The sequence below is a fragment of the Sphaerodactylus townsendi genome, linkage group LG04, assembly GCF_021028975.2.
Source record: "Sphaerodactylus townsendi isolate TG3544 linkage group LG04, MPM_Stown_v2.3, whole genome shotgun sequence".
Lineage (NCBI taxonomy): Eukaryota > Metazoa > Chordata > Lepidosauria > Squamata > Sphaerodactylidae > Sphaerodactylus > Sphaerodactylus townsendi.
In genome coordinates, this window is record NC_059428.1 from 142051133 (window position 1) to 142070747 (window position 19615).

General features: G+C 50.6%; 1 protein-coding gene across 2 annotated transcripts; it reads left to right on the forward strand.

Moving 5' to 3' along the window:
- The first annotated feature begins 500 nt into the window (after positions 1-500).
- On the forward strand, positions 501-19103 carry LG04H16orf72 (linkage group 04 C16orf72 homolog). Of its 2 annotated transcripts, none has more exons than XM_048494750.1 (4): positions 501-965; positions 2678-2758; positions 12692-12967; positions 17897-19103. In XM_048494750.1, the coding sequence occupies exons 1-4, from the start codon at positions 686-688 to the stop codon at positions 18139-18141; spliced, it is 882 nt and encodes a 293-aa protein (XP_048350707.1). In that variant the 5' UTR covers positions 501-685; the 3' UTR covers positions 18142-19103. The 2 variants fall into 2 exon arrangements, with proteins under 2 accessions (XP_048350707.1, XP_048350708.1); XM_048494751.1 differs by lacking the exon at positions 501-965 and adding an exon at positions 2253-2574.
- The last annotated feature ends 512 nt before the right edge of the window (positions 19104-19615 follow it).

Below are 19615 nucleotides of genomic sequence, written 5' to 3' on the forward strand. Positions count from 1 at the left end.
GTGGGGGGATCATCCACTTTTTCTCATTTCCAGTCTTTTATTCAAATGTATCTGCAGCATTCCTGAAAACAAACCATGCATCTGCCATCAAATAGTTATTATTCTGCAAGGCACGATCCGCACCCAGTGGCTGGCCATGTACAGCCCCCGACATTTTCCTCTATCAACGGGGTGGGGTGTGGGGGTACAAACCAGTCTCCCAACTCTAACCAGACAGTTTGGTCTGAGGAAGAGAAACTACGCATGCGCGCGGTCCATCGTTCTTAGTTCTCCGCCCGTCCATACGCATGCGCGCAGCGTCCACCTCACGCTTCCCCGCTTGCTGGCGTAATCAACCTTGCTCAAAAAAGAGAGAGAGTCCCGTCTAAGGCACGGCCCCCATTATGACATTGACGGGCGTGTCAGGCGGCCAATAGAAGGGCTCGGGCTCCTAAGGAGGCGCCGCCTAGTGGCTGCGTCGCGGCGGAAGGAGGCGGGTTCCCCGCACAGCAGGTTGGGTGGCGGCCATTTGGTGCGCTCGGGGCGGCGTCTGGGGCTCAGTACGGCGGGAGGCGACGGTCGGGTCGGACGCTCCGGTGCCGGCGGCCGGGGATGAGGCCCGGGCTACCCGGGGCGCTGGTGGTGCTGCTGCTGCCGGCGGCGGCGGCGGCAGCGGGGCGGAGGTAGCCGAGCGGGCGAAGCGGCCATGGAGGACCAGGCGGCGCAGGAGGAGGGCGAGGCCGAGATCCAGGAACTGCACGGGCCCGAGCACTGGTTCAGCAAGTGGGAGCGGCAGTGCCTGGCCGAGGCCGAGCGCGACGATGACGGGGGCGGCATTGGCGGCGTCGGGGCCCTCCCGCCCGAACTGCAGGACGACGACCAGGCCGCCGCCGCCGCCGCCTCCCCGCCGCAGCCCGAGCACAAGCAGCAGAAGCTCTGGCACCTCTTCCAGAACTCCGCCACCGCCGTGGCCCAGCTCTACAAGGGTGCGTCTCCCGGGGCATTCACACGTTGCGGGGTAGACGCGTGCGAGCGGGCGCGGGGCTCGGTCACTTGGGGGCGAGTCTGGAGGGGAGTCGCATCTTCGGACACGGGGTGTGTTTATCTAACATATATACGCACCTTGGTATATGATGTGTCTGTACTTGACATACACGCATCTTTGTACATTGTGTGTCTGAACATGACAAACGCGTCTTTTTCCATGATGTGTTTGTAGATAGGCGCGCATCTCTGCACGTGATGTATCTCTATATAATATACACGCGTATTCGTTATGTGTGACTGCATATGATGTTCAGGAGTATTTGTGCATTATATATCTGCATTGGATATACACGCATCTCTGCATGATGTGTCTGTATCCCATATATACGAGTATTTGTGTGCTGTGTGTCTGCATATAATGTACAAACACAATTGTATGTTGTGTGTTTATATATTTGCAGGTATCTGTACATTATGTGTTTGTACATGTTGTACACGCGTATTTGTATATCATGTGTCTGCATAGGATGTACATTATGTGTTTTTGTATATGCACATAGGTCTGCAGCACGGGTTTGTATATATGCACGCATCTCTGTACATTATATGTCTATATTATGCACACGCATCCATACGTGGTGTTGTGTATATAGACACGTGTTTCTGTGCGTTATGTATCGCATGTAAGCCCATCTTGGCATGTCATGCAGGTGTTCCTATGCGACATGCAAAAAGGCGTGTATAGAGATCACACTCGTGTGCCTATACAGACGTGCATGTGGGCCTTCATCCCCGCCGGCCCTGATTCAGACGCAGAAAACGTGCACGCGTCTCTGTATGGCTGTTTATGTGCGGCGGGTGTCGAGGCACGTACACGTGTCGGCGCCGAGGTTGTGTGAAGGGCCCCCCACCCACCCGGCTTCTCGAGCGAGGTTGGGCTGGTGGAGTCGGCCCGGGGAGCGTCCCTTTGTGTCTGTGCGAATGGGAATCGATCTGCGTCGACGCGTGTCAGGTGTTCATACGTGCCGGGCCCGATGCGGGTGAGCTGCGGCCTGTCTCCCGGCGCGGCCTTCTTCAGGCGGAGGCCTGGGCGAGGCACAAAATGGCGTGAGGCAGAATCGGCTTCCTCCGCCGCCCCTTTCCCTTCCTCTCCCTGCCGCCCCCCCTCAAACACAGGAACCGGGGTCGAAGCAGGGGGTGGGTAGCGCGCTCGTGTGAAGCCCCCGCCGGAGAGGAGGTGGCGCCCCGGTTGAGATCGGCCCCTCCCTTCCCGTCGACAAAATGGCGAGAGCGGGGGGGGGGGGGAGCAGGCGGGCGGAGACGCGAAACAGAGATTGATTCCCTGGAAGCAGAGACTGATTCCCTCTGTTCACCCTTTTAAAGGGCTTTTCTCTCTGGCCGGCTTTTGTTTTTAGCCCCTAATCCAGGCAGTATATGGGAAATAAATGCCTCCCCTTGCCCCAGTCTCCAGTCGATTCTCCCCCTTTGCCCCCCAAATTGCTCAGAGTTGGGGGGGGGGGTCTGTTGCAGCTTCTCCCCCCCCCCCCAATCAGATCTCCCATTTCCTCCTCCAGAACAAAATGGCGAAGCCCATCATGGCTGAGGGAGGTATATATGTGTGTGTGTGTGCATGCATATATGTATTTGCAGGGTTTGTGCCTGGACTTATTTGTGTTCTCCTTTTTTCCCCTCCTGTCCCCCCACCACACAGACCGAGTCTGCCAGCAGCCAGGCCTGTCTCTCTGGGTCCCCTTCCAGAACGCAGCCACGGCGGTCACAAACCTCTACAAAGGTGAGCGGGGGAGGGGGGGTGGCGAGGAAGGGCAAGGAGCCTTCCTCGCTGGGGGTTGTGGGGGGGTTGCTTCCTTGTTTTGTGCACTCCCCCATTGCATTGAAGCATGCAAACAAATGCATGATGTGCCTTCTCTTGTTCTGTATTCATATCGTTGGAGGGGGGGAAGGAATCTTTGTGCTGTTTTTTTCCCCCACGTGTTTCTTTCTCCCTCTTCTCTGTCGAGCCTCGCTCTCCACTGGCTCACAAAAGGTGCGGCGAGATGGGATCGCAATTGACTAGATCCCCATGCCCCATGGTGTGTGTTTTGTGACAGCTTTGTGGTCGGCCGATGGAGAAAGCCTGGTGTCTGTGAGGGTTTCTGAACAGTCCTATGTGCGATTGTGATTATTGAAGCAGTTGCTGGTGGTTCATTGGGCAGGTGGGTTGGGTGTGTAGTTGTAGCGGGACAACTCTGGTTCTCTACTGAGGATCCAGAATCGTGGTTCTCGACCTGTTTTCAATTGCATGCCCCTTGGCAACCCATTTCCCTAAAACTCTACCCCCATATTAGCAAACCCATTATGTATTTTTTATACCTCCAAACACTCTGACATGTACCCCAGGTTGGGAACCACTGATCTAGAACATCAGGTGTTGACCTGGGGACATGTGAATATGCAGTTGGGTAGTGGTTTGGCACTAGTATGTTCTGGAGGACAGGGAAGGGGAAAGAAGGGCAGGAGCAGCCCATATGGTATACCTGCTAGAGCCTTGCACTTGGGTCTGGGTTCGAAACCCCGCTCTTCTTCCTAAAGCTTTCTGACTCACTTCTTCCAAGCCGTCCCCTCTTGGCCTATCCCACCTCACAGGATGGTTGTGGGGGAGAGAGAGATCATGTTTGCTGCCCCTGGAAGTCTGGGTGAAAATGTGCAACAGTGAGAATTTAATGCAAAATGAAAAGGGAGTTCTGGGGCCCGATAAAGTTGAAAGTCATTGGGGGGTAAAGTCCCTTGTATGCCACTCTCTTGGGCCACGGTTTCCTTCCACGAGGCAGGTTAGATCCACCTGAGAAAGCAGCACAGTTCAGGAATATTACATGGCACCTTTGCTGAAGGGACCGGTTTGTTTTCATGTTTACCTACAGTGTGTAACTGGGTGTAGGATGACAGAGCTCTTTCCCCACCACTTGTGACTTCCTGCCTTATGGAAGCGACCAACAGCTTTAATAGGCTGATATCAGGATTTGGGGAAATGTGATGAGTAGGTTTCCTTCTGTGCCTCCAGGATGCAGTTTTATCAGCGTGGCTCACATGCAGAATCATGCACTTTCAATCCACTTTCAATCCACTTTGAAGCTGTGTGGAGTAGCAAAATCCACTTGCAAACCAATGCATTATTCTGCATGTGTAGAAGGGGCGTTAAAGCAGCGTTGACTGTCTTTACTTCAAGGCATTGGCGGGTCCTGTACGATGTGTTTCCGTGTCTTCGGAGAGCAGCAGGGTCCTTGGGTTTCCTAGGGTTTCTTAGAGAGCAGGTCATTTGTTTAGGCCTTGAAGCTTTCACTTGGTCGTGGCAGATTTGGAGAGGGTTGTGCGGGGTGGCCGAGTGGTGCTATTTACATTGGCTTCCAATCACTCAAAGGTTTTGTGGAGGCACCCGATGAATCGCAAACCATTTCGCGCCCAGAATGTAAACGGCAAAGCCTCTGGTTATTTCTAGCAGTGGGGAAGAGATAGGGCACTTTATTCTCAGTGCAGGGACATAAGTCTGGATGCTTCTGTTGAATCTGCAGTGCGGTGGTTGCCCCATTGGCCTTCAGCGGGCCCTTTGGCTTGTTGTGGGCACGCTGCTGTTTGTTTCAGTGATATGGGGTGTGGCAGTGGGGAGGGAGTTTATCTTCAACATGACTTGTTCAGTCAGCCGCTGGAATGACCATTTGCAAGACAAAATAAAGGTACCTTTGCAGGACAAGGTAAAGATGGTGCTTGATAAAATAGTTTCCAAAGCTGAAGACATACCCCTCAGTGGCTACTTCCCAAGATGGGATGGGGCGGGGTGTGTGTGATGTCTCCTTGTCCTGTACGTCCAAATGGCAGTCCTGGGGGAGCGGCCCCAGATCTGCCATTTCCCGGTCAGCCCCTTTGTGAAAGAGGATGCTGGATCTAGGTCCCTTCCGCACACTCAGAATAATGCACTTTCAATGCACTTTGCAGCTGGATTTGACTGTGCGGAATAGCAAAATCCACTTGCAAACAGTTGTGAAAGTGGACTGAACATGCGTTATTCTGCATGAGCGGAAGGGGCTTAGATGGCCCGCTGTCTTGATCCAGTCGGGCACCTCTGAGATTTTATTCTGCCTCATCCAGAGCCATGCTCAGTACAGTACCAGTCAGTGATGACTGGTAGCCGCTCTCTGGTCTCTTCCCCATTGCTGATTATTGACCGCTTTTCACCAGCAGTATGGGAGGTTGAGCTTTGGATTCCATGTGTGCCAAGCAGAGAGCCAATGTGGTGTAGTGGTTAAGAGCAGATGGATTCTAATCTGGAGAACCAGGTTTTATTCCCCACTCCTCCACCTGAGTGGCAGAGGCTTATCTGGTGAACCGGATGTGTTTCCGCACTCCTACATTCCTGCTGGGTGACCTTGGGCTAGTCACAGTTCTCTCTGGACTCTCTCAGGCCCACCTACCTCACAGGGTGTTTGTTGTGGGGGAGAAGGGAAAGGAGTTGTAAGCCGCCTTGAGTCTTCTTACAGGAGAGAAATGTGGGATTTAAATCCAAACTCCTCCTCCTCCTCTGCTGCTGTTGTGTATTTCCCTGGAGCTCTCTTCTCACTCTGTGTTTGGTGTGGAAAATTGGAGAATGACACGTTGCTTACTTGTGGCTGAGTATTCTGGGGCAGCACCTTTTCTCCAGGAAAAAAAATCCCTACGAAGGCAAGTTGAGCATACACGTTTTCTCTCGAGTGGTGGTTTGGTTACACCGCAGGTTGCCAGATGTGGCAGGCTAGGCATGGCAGGGGGTTGGACTTGATGGCCCTTGTGGTCTCTTCCAGCTCTATGGTTCTAATAACGTTGGGGGCTTACCTTTCCTGCCGGCGTGTGAGTAATATATTGTGGAGTAATCGGTGTAATTAGGTGAGGTGGCTTCCAGAGTGCCGTGGCTGGAATGGAATGCGGGAGAGGAGGAAGCCGGGTGTTAGTCAACAAGGCAGGGCTTTGCCAGCTCAGCCGACGGTTTGGGTCAAGGATGTTTTCCAGATTTGTGCGCCTGCCATTTTGCTTAGCGAGTGGAGCCAACTGGCTGCAGTTTGCTCATCCATGTATAAATTACGACCGAGAGAGTTGGCTCATGCACATGACCGGCAAACTAACTTTGCTGTCCTGTCAAGGTCCTGACCTAACGTATGACCTGCAGCTTGATCCCCTGGTTAGAAGAGGTGGATAGTTGGACGTTAGGGGGTGCCAAGGTTCACAGCCCGGTCAGATTTCAAGGGGCCGATTAGGCGGCACCACCTATCGAGCATCTGTAGGGTCAGAAAGTTGGACGTTTTCCAGGGATCCAGGATTGTATCTCACTGGCTTGGCTAGTGTGAACTTTAGGAAAAAGAACAAAGGTTGCCCAGTGGCCGAGAGTCTGAGTTCTCTGATTTAAATCTTACCTTGGCTGTGGGCTTGCTTGCTTTGACATTAATACTGGTAGGCCTCTGGGGTCTTCTGTAAGGATTCCTGACCATCCTGGTAAAAGAGTGTTATGACCACCCTGGTAAAAACTTGCTGAAGGAAGGGACGAAGTTAGTTTGGGATATAGGGTTGTCCTGTTTTCACACTGATGCAGATCATAAGAATCATAGAGTCGGAAGAGACCCCAAGGACCATCAAGTCCAACCCCCTGCAATGCAGGAACACATAATCAAAACACTCCTGACAGATGACCATCCAGCCTCTCTTTAAAAACGTCCAAAGAAGGAGACTCTACCACCCTCCGAGGTCGTGTATTCCACTTATGAACAGCCCTGACAGTAAGGACGTTTTTCCTGATGTTTAGGTGGAATCTCTTTTCCTTCACCTTGAATCAGTTAACTCCTGGTCCTAGTCTCTGGAGCAGCAGAAAACAAGCTTGCTCCCTCACCAACATGACATTCCTTCCAATATTTAAACATGGCTTAAAATCAAAATCGGGGCCTGATTCTTGCTTTGTCCTGCTGTCTCGCACTTGACCAGGAAGCCAGATGAGATATATCTTGATGCTACACAGCTGCCTTGCGGTTGTTGTCCAAAAGCTACAAGGGCCGGACTGAATAACAGGTTAAGATGGGGCGTCTGCATGGGTCAGTTTGCCTCTTACCCTTCTCTGGAACCCGTGGGCCCCAGGGTGGCACCGGAACTTAGCACGTCCAATAAGTCTTGTCCAGTGGGCCTGTTGTGAAACGTGTGGCTTAGTTGTGAGCAGAAGTGTGTGCCCAGACAGTGTCTGTGGAATCAAAACAGGAGGGGAAATGCGTTACTTGCTCCCTTGTCTTCTCCATTTGATCTTGCTGTCCACCAGTTAAGTTGTGACTTAACCAGTCCCTTAATGGAAGCAAATGAGCTGGGGGCAACCAAAGTCTGAACAGCCAGGAATGGCTGAACCAAGCTTTTTGAAATCTGGCCACCTGTTAAGAAATGTCGCAAGAGAGATGGTCTCCTTGCTGGGCTTTTTGTGACAGCAGGCCCTGCCTGCTCGAGCTGATTTTAGCAGTCAAGGGGCGCCGTACTTCTCGGTGATGCGAAAAGATCCCCAGGTTTAGCAAGCGCCCGGCAAGAACTGGAACAAAGTTGAAGGCCAGATTTCAGGCTCTCTGCTTGCCAAGGGCATGTGACTCCTTGGCTTGGGATGAAGAGCACAAGCTCTCCTTGTCGCTGGGCCTCACGCTGGAATGTGGTGTCGAGCACCTCTTGAGGGTGTCTGTTCTGGAAGTCAGCTTTCTGTCACATCAGACAGCTGGGATTTCAGTGTGGGCAGGTTTTGGCAGCCGGAGGCAGCGTGGCCCGGCAGGCCTTTTGCATGTGGATCTCGGTAACATGTCAGGGACCCTCCCCCAAGTGTAGCATCTCACAAAGTTTTTCTTTCCGCTGCTTTTGCTGCATCTGTTTTTCCGGGGAGCCGGACAGGCAGTCCACGTCTGGGTGGCACCTCAAGCTCTGAGATAGCCCCATTGCCAGTCCGCTGATTAGCAAACATTTGCATGCCTGCAATTTGATTCCTCGAAATCGAACCAGGACTGCATTTATGGCCAGATGTCATCTCAAAGGAATGGCAGGAAGGAAGTTGTCTCGGTTTGCTGTGGTCATGTGACAGGAAGCCGGAGCTTTGGCGTCACCTGTGTCGGAGCAGTGAATGGCTGCCGAAGAAAGCTGAACGCAGAGACTTGGGCAGGCGTGACATGGGCAGGCGTGCCGTAGCAAAGAAGAAATCAATGGGAGAAGAGTTGAGAAAGACTCTTTCTGAGCAGTTTATCTGAGATCTGCTTATCTTCTGAATATGTGCCATTGGGGCTTGTTTGGGTGGTGGTCTTGCCTATAAACAGCTAGCCCATAGATACTCAGCAGTTTTAGGGTCTTCCAACTCCCACCCCCACCCCCCGCCGGTTAGCTTTTACTGCAGGGTTGTGCTAAGACCATGTCTGCTTTGAAGCATCTCTGGAATACAGAGAATGCTTGTAAACTTAGCCTATCACCAAACCTTTCTGAATTGCTACCTATTCCTCAGTGGAGTGCAATCCTGTAACAATAAAGCGACCGCCAGCACCTGTTGCAGCCATGTTTCACATAACCTGGTGAATTCCCGTGGAAGGGTTCCTGCCATGACTATGAAGGAAAACCAGCCTTCAGCTGCTGGAACTTGGGGCTGTGGACGAGGCACCATCACGGGCAGCCCCATCCACCAACCGGGTGCCAGGCTGCAGCCATCCTGCCCCAAAGGGGCTTCCTGGCGGCGTGGGGAGGCTGTAAAGGTGCAAAAACCTCCCTGCTACTGAGCAACCTCTATGGGGTTGTTCCGACTTAAGTCCCCGTTTTTGGTGGCTGAATTCTGAACCGAACACCGCCAGCATATGGTGGTGAACCGCTGGGAGGGTGCCAACTAAAGTCGGCCCCTCCCCCAGCTATGCCCCCGGACCACTTTTGCTGCACCGATGGAGGTGGCACGGATGCGGGAACGCTGGCACTGAAGTTGGCGCCGCTTCCCAGCTCTGGGGGAGTGTGGCGGCAGGTGTGCAGTGGGGAAATCACCTTTCTATCAGGTAAGTGCCCCAGAAAGGGTGAATCCGCCAGTCTGGCTAGTGCTTGGCTCCTGCAGGGGATTTCCCCCTCTTTGGATGGGGCTCAGAGTCACAGAGGCCAGCCAGGTATCCCATGTTGTCATTTCTGTCGAAATGCAGCCAAGGTGTTTTGCCAGCTTGTACCGTTCTGCGTTGTCCAGTGGAGTACGGAACATTGTATGCCTGTCCCCTGGGTAAATAACCACCGGTCTGGGAAACTGTCTGGCCCACATTGCTGTCTCTGGCTGCCTTTTCCAGGGGTAATTGATGCGTGTTTGTTAGCAAAAAGAAATTAAGTTGTCATATCAGCGTCTGCAGCAGCCAACAGGGGTTGAATTACCAAACTTATTCCAGCTCGTTCTGGGATGTCTTTCCTACACGGTTTGGGCGTTTAGTGTGTGACTCGCTGTGAGGATCCTTTTGTGTCATATGTTCAGTGGTTGAAATGTTAGGTAAGTTACAGAAGTCTTGACAATTTCGGCTTATAAAGCTTTTTGTTAGGACTGTGATAAATAACATAGCACCCTATTCCAATAACATAGCGTAGTATTCCAAAACATAGGACAGTATTCCAATAACGTAGCACAGTATTCCAATAACATAGGATAGTATTCCAATAACATTGCATAGTATTCCAGTAATGTAGCACAGTATTCCAATAACACAGCATAATATTCCAATAGCATGTATTCCAATAACATAGCATGTGTTCCAATAACGTAATGTAGTATTCCAATAACACAGCATAATATTCCAATAACATAGCATAGTATTCCAATAATATAGCACACTATTCCAATAATATAGGATAGTATTCCAATAACATAGCGAAGTATTCCAAAACATAGGACAGTATTGCAATAACATAGCCTAGTATTCTAATAATGTTGCATGGTATTCCAATAACATAGGATAGTATTCCAATAACATAGCGTAGTATTCCAATAACATAGCGTAGTATTCCAATAACACAGCATAATATTCCAATAACATAGCATAGTATTCCATCTTCCAAGTTCTCCAGAATACTTTTATTGAGAAAGAGTTCTGGAGAACACTGAAGCTTTTGTGCCTATGTTGTGGATTTGGTGCATCTTAATAAAAAGCTATCACACCAAGGCACTTTGTATACGTCACAGAAGACCAATACTACTTGCTTTAGCCAGTTGCATTCAGTATCAAAAATGGTGGCCATTATATTGTCGAAGGCTTTCACGGCCGGAATCTCTGGGGTGCTGTGTGGTTTCCGGGCTGTATTGTCCGTGTTCTAGATGGTGGTCATGTTTTGGGGTTTGTTAGAATAAGTCCCGCAGAGCTGGCCGTCGTGGATGCTGGGGTGTTTCTCTTTCGCTGGGGTAAAGAAGGCATCGCCGAAGTTACATTGAAGGCACATGCACGCGCCGAAAGCTCCGTGGAAGCGAGTCGTCAGCTTATTCTCATCATGCTTTGAATTTCTGTGGCGAATGAAAATAGCCACAGATGCTTAGCAACTTAAACTGCCATGCCAAAAGGCCCTTGGTACAGAGAGCGTTATTTTGAATCCTGTTCGGAAACCTGGACACGCCTCCCTGCCCCTTGGAGATCAGGGATGAGTGATACACCAGGCGTTTGAGGCCTCGCAAGTGGGAAACATTTTCTGCTTCGGAACAGAAGGGAAGAGACCCGGAAGACCTGTCTGTGGTAAATATGGTGCTCATATATCCCTGTAGGTAGGTGCTGCAGTTGTCTTGTGGTCCTGCGCCAGGCAGCGTGGCAGAAGAGGCCCACGTCAGCTAGGCAGATCACGTTCCATCCTTGTCTGTCATCCTCTCTTTGACTTCTGTAAAATGCAAGCCGGGGTGTATTTTTAATCTTTGTTTTGCACAGGCATTAGTTTTTAACTTTCGTTTCCACCGCACGTTTTTCTTTTTAATCTTATGAACCAGCTGACGGTTTTGTGTCCTTGAATCTAGTTGCTCCGTTGTTGCTTGTTGCCGGGCACAGGAGGGAGGACCGTTTTGGGGCCGACCCCACAATAATGGAACAACCCCCCCAGGGAAATGCCCTGAGCCCCCTCACTTAACATCTGTAAGAGGCCAAGTTGTATTAAGGACTGTGTTTAATTAAAGCAGCCCTACATTGTGGTTTAAAAGGTTGGCCTTGTGTGTTCTGGGTGTTTCTGGGTTCTCTATTTTCTGTATGTCTGCGTACTGTGCATTTTGTGTGCTATGTTTGAAGTTTGAACTCAGTAAGGAAAAGTTTCATACTGTTGCTATCACCTTGAGCCTAAGGCAAGAAGGCAGCTGGTTTAAGTTGAGACTGTAAAACGAAGTGTGGAAGGACAGTTGAATGTTTTTCTGCATAAATGTTTGCCTCTGCATACTTCAGTCCCAGTGACTTTCGGCCTCAAAAACAACATCCCTCTCGGAGCTTCTGTGATAACTTGCCCATGTGTGGCTCAAGGGTTTTACCCCTGCCTCTGACATGGGTTGAACGACTCCTGTTGATATCAAGAGCTGGTTTCAGGGCCACGTGTGACTCGTGAAGATCGTCACTTGAGGACACCCTCCTCCTCCCAGTAATACCTGACTGTACATGTTTATTTCCTGGGTTATCTGGGGCTCCAATCAGAAGTCTTCTATCCCATTGGTTGTGACCCACGTTGTCTCAGCTGTCCCCATGTGATACCCTATCTTTCTGCATGTCCTGGCAACCCGCCTTTTTTTTTTTTTGCTGAGCAGTGTGAAGCCGTGACTTTCTTGGCCAGGCAAGTATGTTTTTGGCTTCCTCCTCCAGCGTGGTGTAGTGGTTAAGAGCAGGTGGATTCTTATCTGGAGAACCAGCGTTTATTCCCCACTCCTCCACTTGAGTGGCAGAGGCTTACCTGGTGAAGCAGATGTGTTTCCGCACTCCTACATTCCTGCTGGGTGACTTTGGGTTAGTCACCGTTCTTGTGAACTCTCTGAGCCCCACCTGCCTCACTTTAAGGTGTCTGTTGTGGGGAGAGGAAAGGAAAGGAGCTTGTAAGCCACATTGAGTCTCCTCATAGGACAGAAAGGTGGGGTATAAATCCAAACTCCTCCTCTTCTTCTCCATAATGCCTCATCAGTTCTCTTTTTGAACAATTGTGTGTTTCAGCTTTGTGGCCTTATATGCAAACACATCCTTGGGTGGGCAGATACTGGTGGAGGGAGGCTGAGAACAGATTTTTAGCCACAAGGACTTGGGCTTGGGATGAGAATGAGAGGCCGCCTTGACTTGGGTTAGATGTTTCCTGGGTTTGGGAAGAATTTCGTCCAGAAGTTAAAACGGAAGGGGTGTGTGTGTGTGTGTGTGTGAGTGATGTTTTCTGCTGTGCTTCTCAAGTTACAGCATTCTAACTTTTAGAAGCGCTAACTTTCTGACTCCAAAGATAGTTTTGTGTAAGGAGGTCATGGTGCTGATCGACAAGTGGAGGGCAAAAATGTGTAACGGACCAAAATAATTATCAGCCTTCCTTCCTGTTGGTGGTCTTCAGCCGATCTTAAAGAGGATGCAGCTGAATTTGAAATGGCATTTGCCATCCCTGTTCGCACACGTGGAAGCCGCGTCCGCTGTTGGAAGCCGGGCGGCACGCGTCCCGGAGTGTCGCTGATCCCACACTAATCCGGTCCCCTTTGCTCTTCTTGCAGAAAGCGTGGATGCCCATCAGCGGAGCTTTGATGTCGGGATCCACATTGGCTACCAGCGCCGCAATAAGGACGTGTTGGCTTGGGTTAAAAAACGCAGAAGAACTATTCGCCGAGAAGACTTAATCAGCTTCCTGTGCGGGAAGGCTCCTCCGCCGCGAAACTCCCGCGCTCCTCCAAGACTGACTGTAGTATCCCCTAACCGAGCGACGTCAGCAGAAACGAGCTCTTCCGTTGAGGCGGACCTGCAGCCCTTCCGGGAAGCCATCGCGCTCCATGGTAACGCTCCTGCCTTGCTTCGGAGGGATGGGTGGGGGTCGGTCTGTGTCTTCGGGGTCTCTCGCTTGCCCCTTGGACGGCTCCGAAGTATCTTTGCGTCTGATTGTTCCGGTGAAGCCTTCTGAGCAGCGCTGTGGACACAGCAGCGCTGTGGCTGCTACTTGTCTGTGCCGTGACGCGTTCCTTCCTTGTGTGTGTCTATACTTCAGGACTGAGGTGTGGTTTTTTTTACCAGGATGGGTGTCAGTCAAACTCTGAACACCATTCTAAGAGGCAGCCTTGTCCTGAGCCATCCTTGATTGGCGTAAAGAACAATAAAATAAATACAGCAGTAGTAAAAAAACGGATGAAAATGTAGATGCACAAAACAGGAAATAAAATGTCGAGTAGAGAGAAATCTACTGGCTTTTAATAATTTCCAGCAGAAAGCCTGCCTCTGTCATACAGAAGGAAGCATTAGGATTGCTCAGCAAGTATGATCTAAATAAATCAGGAAGATCAGGTGATTGTACAGGAGTGAGATTCCCATACTTGGATCTGATTTCCTTTAGTCTGGGACAGCGTCATTATTGGTGGGCCAGAGATTCAACTGAGCCAGCTTTACACAGGCACAATCTATTGGACTTTTCTTGCTTGTTGAATCTGCCGTGTAACAAGGCAGAAGGCATAACATTAAACCTGGCGAGCATTATGGCTCTCCTTTGAGCAGGGTTTACTAAGCAGTACAGGTAATCCTAAGGCCTCATCCTCCTTCCCCTGTTGTTGGCTCTCCATAGTAACTGGTTGGCCCCTTGCGTGAGGCAGGATGCTGGGCTGGATGGGCCACTGCTCTAATCCAGTGGTGCTCTTTGTATGACTGTGTTCAGCACTGGAGATTGAGGGGGGGAAGGTTGGTTCTCATGGGCCAAATTCTGCCTCATTCCTCTGCCGCCTGAACCGTCTACTTCGAAAAATGTCTGCTTGTTAGGAATGCGACCTCTCAGGACTCGCAAAAATGGAGAGGGGACAGCACTTTGTCTTAAGAATTTCTCCCCCACGGGGCCAAAAGGGAGCTTTTCCAGCCTGCAGCGTTTTAGTTCTGGTTGCGCGAGGGCAAACTCTGCTTGGACTCGGCGCCAGGCTTTTCAGCCCTCTGCCATCTCCTCCCGGGAGGAGAAGGTGGTTTGGGGCCTGTAGCAAGAAGAGCAAGCAGCTCCTGCTTGCAGGGTCGGCTTGCGGCGGCTGGCGTTTTGCTCCGAAGCACGGGGTGAAGTTCTTCTGCATGCTCTATTTGTCAGGCTGATGCCTGATTCTTCTTAGCTAAGCTTGCATAAATTTGGAATCCGCAGCTGGCCGGCGGTCAACTCGACTTCGGCTGGGGCCTCGAATGCCTTTTTGGCGAGGTGGGAATGGACGCCTTGTGCTGATTTCATCCAGCTTCTGGAAGTTTGACTCTCAAAACAAAACAAAGCTGTTTCCCCCTCAAATTCCATGTCCTACAACACTTTCCAAAAGGCTGGTTGCAGTATTGCACTCTAGCAAGCTGAAGGCCTTGTTGGTTTTATTTATCGAAGGAGATATTTGTGCCAACCCTCCAGACTGTTCAGGGTGGCTTGCAGCTAAAACAGTAAAGCAGAAGCAGAGTTTGGATTCATAACCCCCCCCCCCTTCCTTTCCTGTAAAGAGACTCAAAGGGGCTTACAAACTCCTTATTCAGTGCTCTAGGCCAGCGATGGCTAACCTTTTCGAGACCGAGTGCCCAAATTGCAACCCCAAACCCACTTATTTATTGCAAAGTGCCAAAGCGGCAATTTAACCTGAATACTGAGGGGTTTTTTTTAAGAAAAAACGGTTGGCTCTGAGGTGTGCGTTACTCAGGAGTAAGCTTGGTGGTAGTCGATGGCTTTGCTTTGAAGTAACCGTGCAACTCTTCCAACGGGTGAATCACAACCCTAGGAGGGTTTACTCAGAAGCAAGCCCCATTGCCAGCAACCGAGCTTACTCCCAGATAAAGGATCACGCTTTTATTCTTCGCATGAAAATCAGTGGGGTTTAACAGCACTTAACAGGGTTACCTACACTACTTCCCCAAAACTAGGTCTTAGGTTTAATGCTAATAATCGAGCCCAGCGGCCCAGGCCAGCCTAGATGTGGGGGGGGGGGGCACTCTGTTTGCATGTGCCCACAGAGAGGGCTCTGAGTGCCACCTCTGGCACCTGTGCCATAGGTTTGCCATCACTGCTCTAGGCGCTTCCTGAATCTTCATATTGCAGACTTAGAATCATAGACCCAAGGGCCATCAAGTCCAACCCCTTACAATGCAGAAACACACTAAAACTTCAAAACTTGTGGAGAAAATCAAACTTCTTTGTGAGAAGCATCTTGCTCTTTTCAAAAGATGCTGTTTTATCAAAAAAGCTTTCATTTTTGCAGATTTACTGCATTTTCCCACAGCCTGATATCTCTCGATGTGCCTTCCCTTTGACCGTAGCCCTTCCAGAGAGCCAGCGTGGTGTAGTGGTTAGAAATGGTGGACTTTAATCTGGAGAACCGGGTTTGCTTCCCCACTCCTGCACATGAAGCCTGCTGGGTAACTTTGGGCCAGTCACAGTTCTCTTTGAACTGTCTCAGCCCAACGTACCTCACAAGGGGGTCTGTTGTGGGGAGAGGAAGGGAAAGGAGTTCGTAAGCTGCTTTGAGACTCCATACGGTTGAGAAAAGTGGGGTATAAATCTAAACTGTACTGCTTCCTGCTTCAGCCAGGCTTTTGCAGCTAGACCGCTTGGGTTGCCTCGTGAGAGCCAGCGTGGTGTAGTGGTTAAGAGCAGGTGGATTCTAATCTGGAGAACCAGGTTAGATTTCCCGCTTTGCCACTTGAGCTGTGGAGGCTTATCTGGTGAACCAGATGTGTTTCTGCACTCCAACACATGCCAGCTGGGTGACCTTGGGCCAGTCCCAGTTCTCTCAGAACTCTCTCAGCCCCACCTGCCTCACAAGGTGTCTGTTGCGGGGAGAAGAAAGGAAAGGAGCTTGTAAGCTACCTTGAGAAGGGGGGGGGGTATAAATCCAAACTCCTCTTCTTCTTTCCTACTGAGTAGCATCAACGGAAAAACCAGTCTGGCTCCTCGCAGGACACGGAGCTGGGCTGCTTTTTACTCCCCACAGTAAGTGTAGCCCTGACCTGGAAGCACAGTGCATTGTGGGGCCTCCCTGCTATTGGGGCTGGGGGCGAGTGGGCAAGGACTGGGTCCCAGGGGAGACTTTGGCCTTACTGTGGGCTGAGCGAGGTCACCAGCGAGCTGGGTCTGTCAGTGGAGGCAGGTGGCTTCCCCTCTGCCAGGGGCATCTCTTTGCTTGTGCAAAGGGCAGCTCTTCAGGTGGACTCAGGAGCCGTCTTGGCTCAGTCGGTTCCTTCTCAGTTCCCTTCTCTATCCAGCTTGCTTTCAGTGAGTGAGTGAGAGAGAGAGAGAGAGAGAGAGAGAGAGAGAGAGAGAGAGCCAGCCTTTAATGGCATATGTTACACAATTTAAAATACAGGATAAAGTACAGAACAGAAATTAGGATCGTTTGTTTATGACCGTGCATAAAAACCTGACCATTTAGAGCATCCCTGGATTCATTGTTTAACAGATAAAATAAATAGTCTTCTGCTGGTCAGATTTAATTGCTCTCTGTGAATTGGGGGGGGGGGGGATGTTCCTAGATAAAAGGGGCTGCTCACCTTTCACCTGCCAGGGTTTCTCCGTGCCCCAACGCAGCCGCCTTTGTTGCTTTGCGACTTCAGCAGTCGTCGTGAACCGTGTGACACTCAGTGTCTGTTCTGCGCCAGTTGACACAAGAGAAGCTCATCTGTCCTTCCTGCCCAGGCCTCGCGTGGCTCCCTGAACCACTAACCCCACTCAGATTGGCCAGCCGTCCCAGTTCATAGGCACGCGGCTTCTGGCATTCCAGGTGAAGGAACCTCGGGTGTTGGGGGGCTTGCTCAAAAGGCTCAAAAGACCTGGGAGGCTTCAGCCAGAACTGGCCAGACACTGGTCGTTCACTTAACTGTCCAAGTTGCTCCACTTTTCTCACTGAAATTGCCTGAATGGTGCTTTTAAAGAGGTAGGGAGCAGAAAAGGGTTTGGTGGATCAGAATCTGGTGGATCAGAATGCATCTCCAAGAGAATGGAGTGCTCTTAGAATCATAGAGTTGGAAGATACCCCCAAAGGCCATCAAGTCCAACCCCCTACAATGCAGGAACACACCATCAAAGCACTCCTGATGGGTGGCCATCCAGCCTCTCTTTAAAAACCTCCAAAGAAGAAGACTCCACCGAGGTAGTGCATTCCACTGTCCCACAGCCCTGACAGTCAGGAAGTTCTTCCTAATGTTTAGGTAGAATCTCTTTTCCTTCACCTTGAACCCATGACTCCTGGTCCTAGTCTCTGGAGAGGCAGAAAACAAGCTTGCTCACTCACCAACATGGCATCCCTTCAAATATCTAAACAGGTCTATCATGTCACTTCTTAACCTTCACTTCTCCAGACTAAACATCCCCAGCTTCCTGATTCCAGACCTTTTACCATTTTGGTTGCCCTCCTCTGGACCCGTTCCAGCTTGTCAATATCCTTCTTGAACTATGGTGCCCAGAACTGTACACAATGTTCCAGGGTGAGGTCTAACCGACGCAGAATAGAGAGGTACAATTACATCCCTCGATCTAGACACTATACTCCTGTTGATACAGCCTAGAATCGCATTGGCTTTCTTGGCTGCTGCATCACACTGCTGACTCCTGTTCAGTTTGTGGTCCTCATGTGCCCCCAGGTCTCAACTGGTGAGAGCCAAGAGGTGGACCATGTCCCGTGTTGCTTGCTGTGTGGTTTTCTGTTTCTGCCTTGCGCTGGGCTGGGGGTTTTTTTGTGTTGTTGTTTTTTTGGCTAACAGGTGTTCTCTTGGTCTCCTAGGTCTGAGCGGAGCAATGGCTAGCATCAGCGTCCGCTCGAGCACCCCAGGGTCGCCCACCCACGTGAGCAGCGGCTCCAACGGTAGCCGGAGGAGAAACGGACTCCATGATGTTGACTTGAACACTTTCATATCCGAAGAAATGGCGCTCCACTTGGACAATGGTGGAACTAGAAAGCGTACCTCAGCCCAGTGCGGAGATGGCATTACGGACTCCCCCACCCATAAACGCAATCGTATGATCTGAACGGCAGAGCCCCTCGGCCCTTCTCCCGGCCCCCTCCCCACCCTGCTGTGCTGCTTGGAAGCCACTCCCTCCTTAGCATCTCGCTGGGACAGAGAAACGTGCTCTCCCTCCTGGGGGGGGCCACACAAATTGTCGATAATTGCCATAAAAACGAAAGCTGGCGTACTGAAGTAGATCCTTTGTCACCCCAGGCTTTCTTCAAATTTAGATTCTTTAGCAGAGGACTTCCGGTTTCGCGTAGTGGCTAGCGAGCTCGTCACGGGCAGAACGCGCATCCGTTCCAAGGCTAAAAGTGACCTTACTTGTACTATTAAAGGGAAAAAAAGGAAATATCAGCCGTTTATGTGGTTATAGAAATGGGCTTTTCTTTGACCTTTATTTCTTGCCTTGTTTAAATATTTGCCATCTTGACGACAGTGTCAAAACGAGAAATAACCCGACGTGGCATGTCAGACCTGCAGGTTTACTTTTTGAATATATATATATATCTATCTTTGAATATATATATCTTTTTAAAGCTCTACTGGGCACATAATTTCTATATAGTAAGTGTGCAAGTTTATAGTAAGTATTGGCCTATGCTGTTATTTTTAAGTTTCCAAAGCAGCCGGGGGGTGGGAGGGGGCTGTGCGGTCGAGTAAAGAGGCGAGCCGGGGGTTATGCGAGGCCCCCCCCCCCCCCCGCCCCTAGATTGGAACGGAAAAGCACTTTGCTGGGTTTGCTCGGGCTGCGGTAGAACTCTGGGATGGCTGCTCGGATCCCTTGTTCCCCAGAGATCACCTGAAATGGGGTTTTGCCTGCCAATTCGCATTTCTACCTGCAGATCCTTTTTGTTAAACTAGCAGTAAACCCTGTTTTGATTGGCCACACGTGCGCCATGTTCTATAGAGAACAGGTGGTTTTGGTACTGTAGCTATGTGTATAATAATAACAACAACAATAAAGGCATCTCTCTCATTGTACACTTCCTGTGAAGAAATTATCTGTGCGGAAAGAGTGGGTAGGAGCAGGTTTTTTAGAAAAGGAAAAGTACGTTGGATGTGTTCGCCACGACGATGGATGCAATTTCGAGCCGCCGACACACACACACACCCCCGGCGCCAAATTTTCCCACCGGTCTGGAGCGAGCTGCGGATCCCTGAAGCACCGCGTGAGAAGATGTCCCGGGCAGAACACGCCTGCAGAGCTTAGGCCAACTTTGCCGTGGAAGTTTTGGCTTCAAACCAGCCAGGGATGGGAAACGAAGAAATAACGAAGGCCCGCCCGGCGAGCACGCTCAGTGCTGTGAACTCAAAACCCGTTTCTGAATGTACCAGATGATCTTAACTTTCCAATGCTCGGTGCACCTGTAGGCTCAATAAATCTTGACTTGCTAACGTCTGACGGATGAGGCTCGTGGGCTGCGAGGGCTTCACCCAAGACGCAAGATCTGTGTCCAGCTGAGGCTCAATTGACGTCATCTCTCCAAATGCTT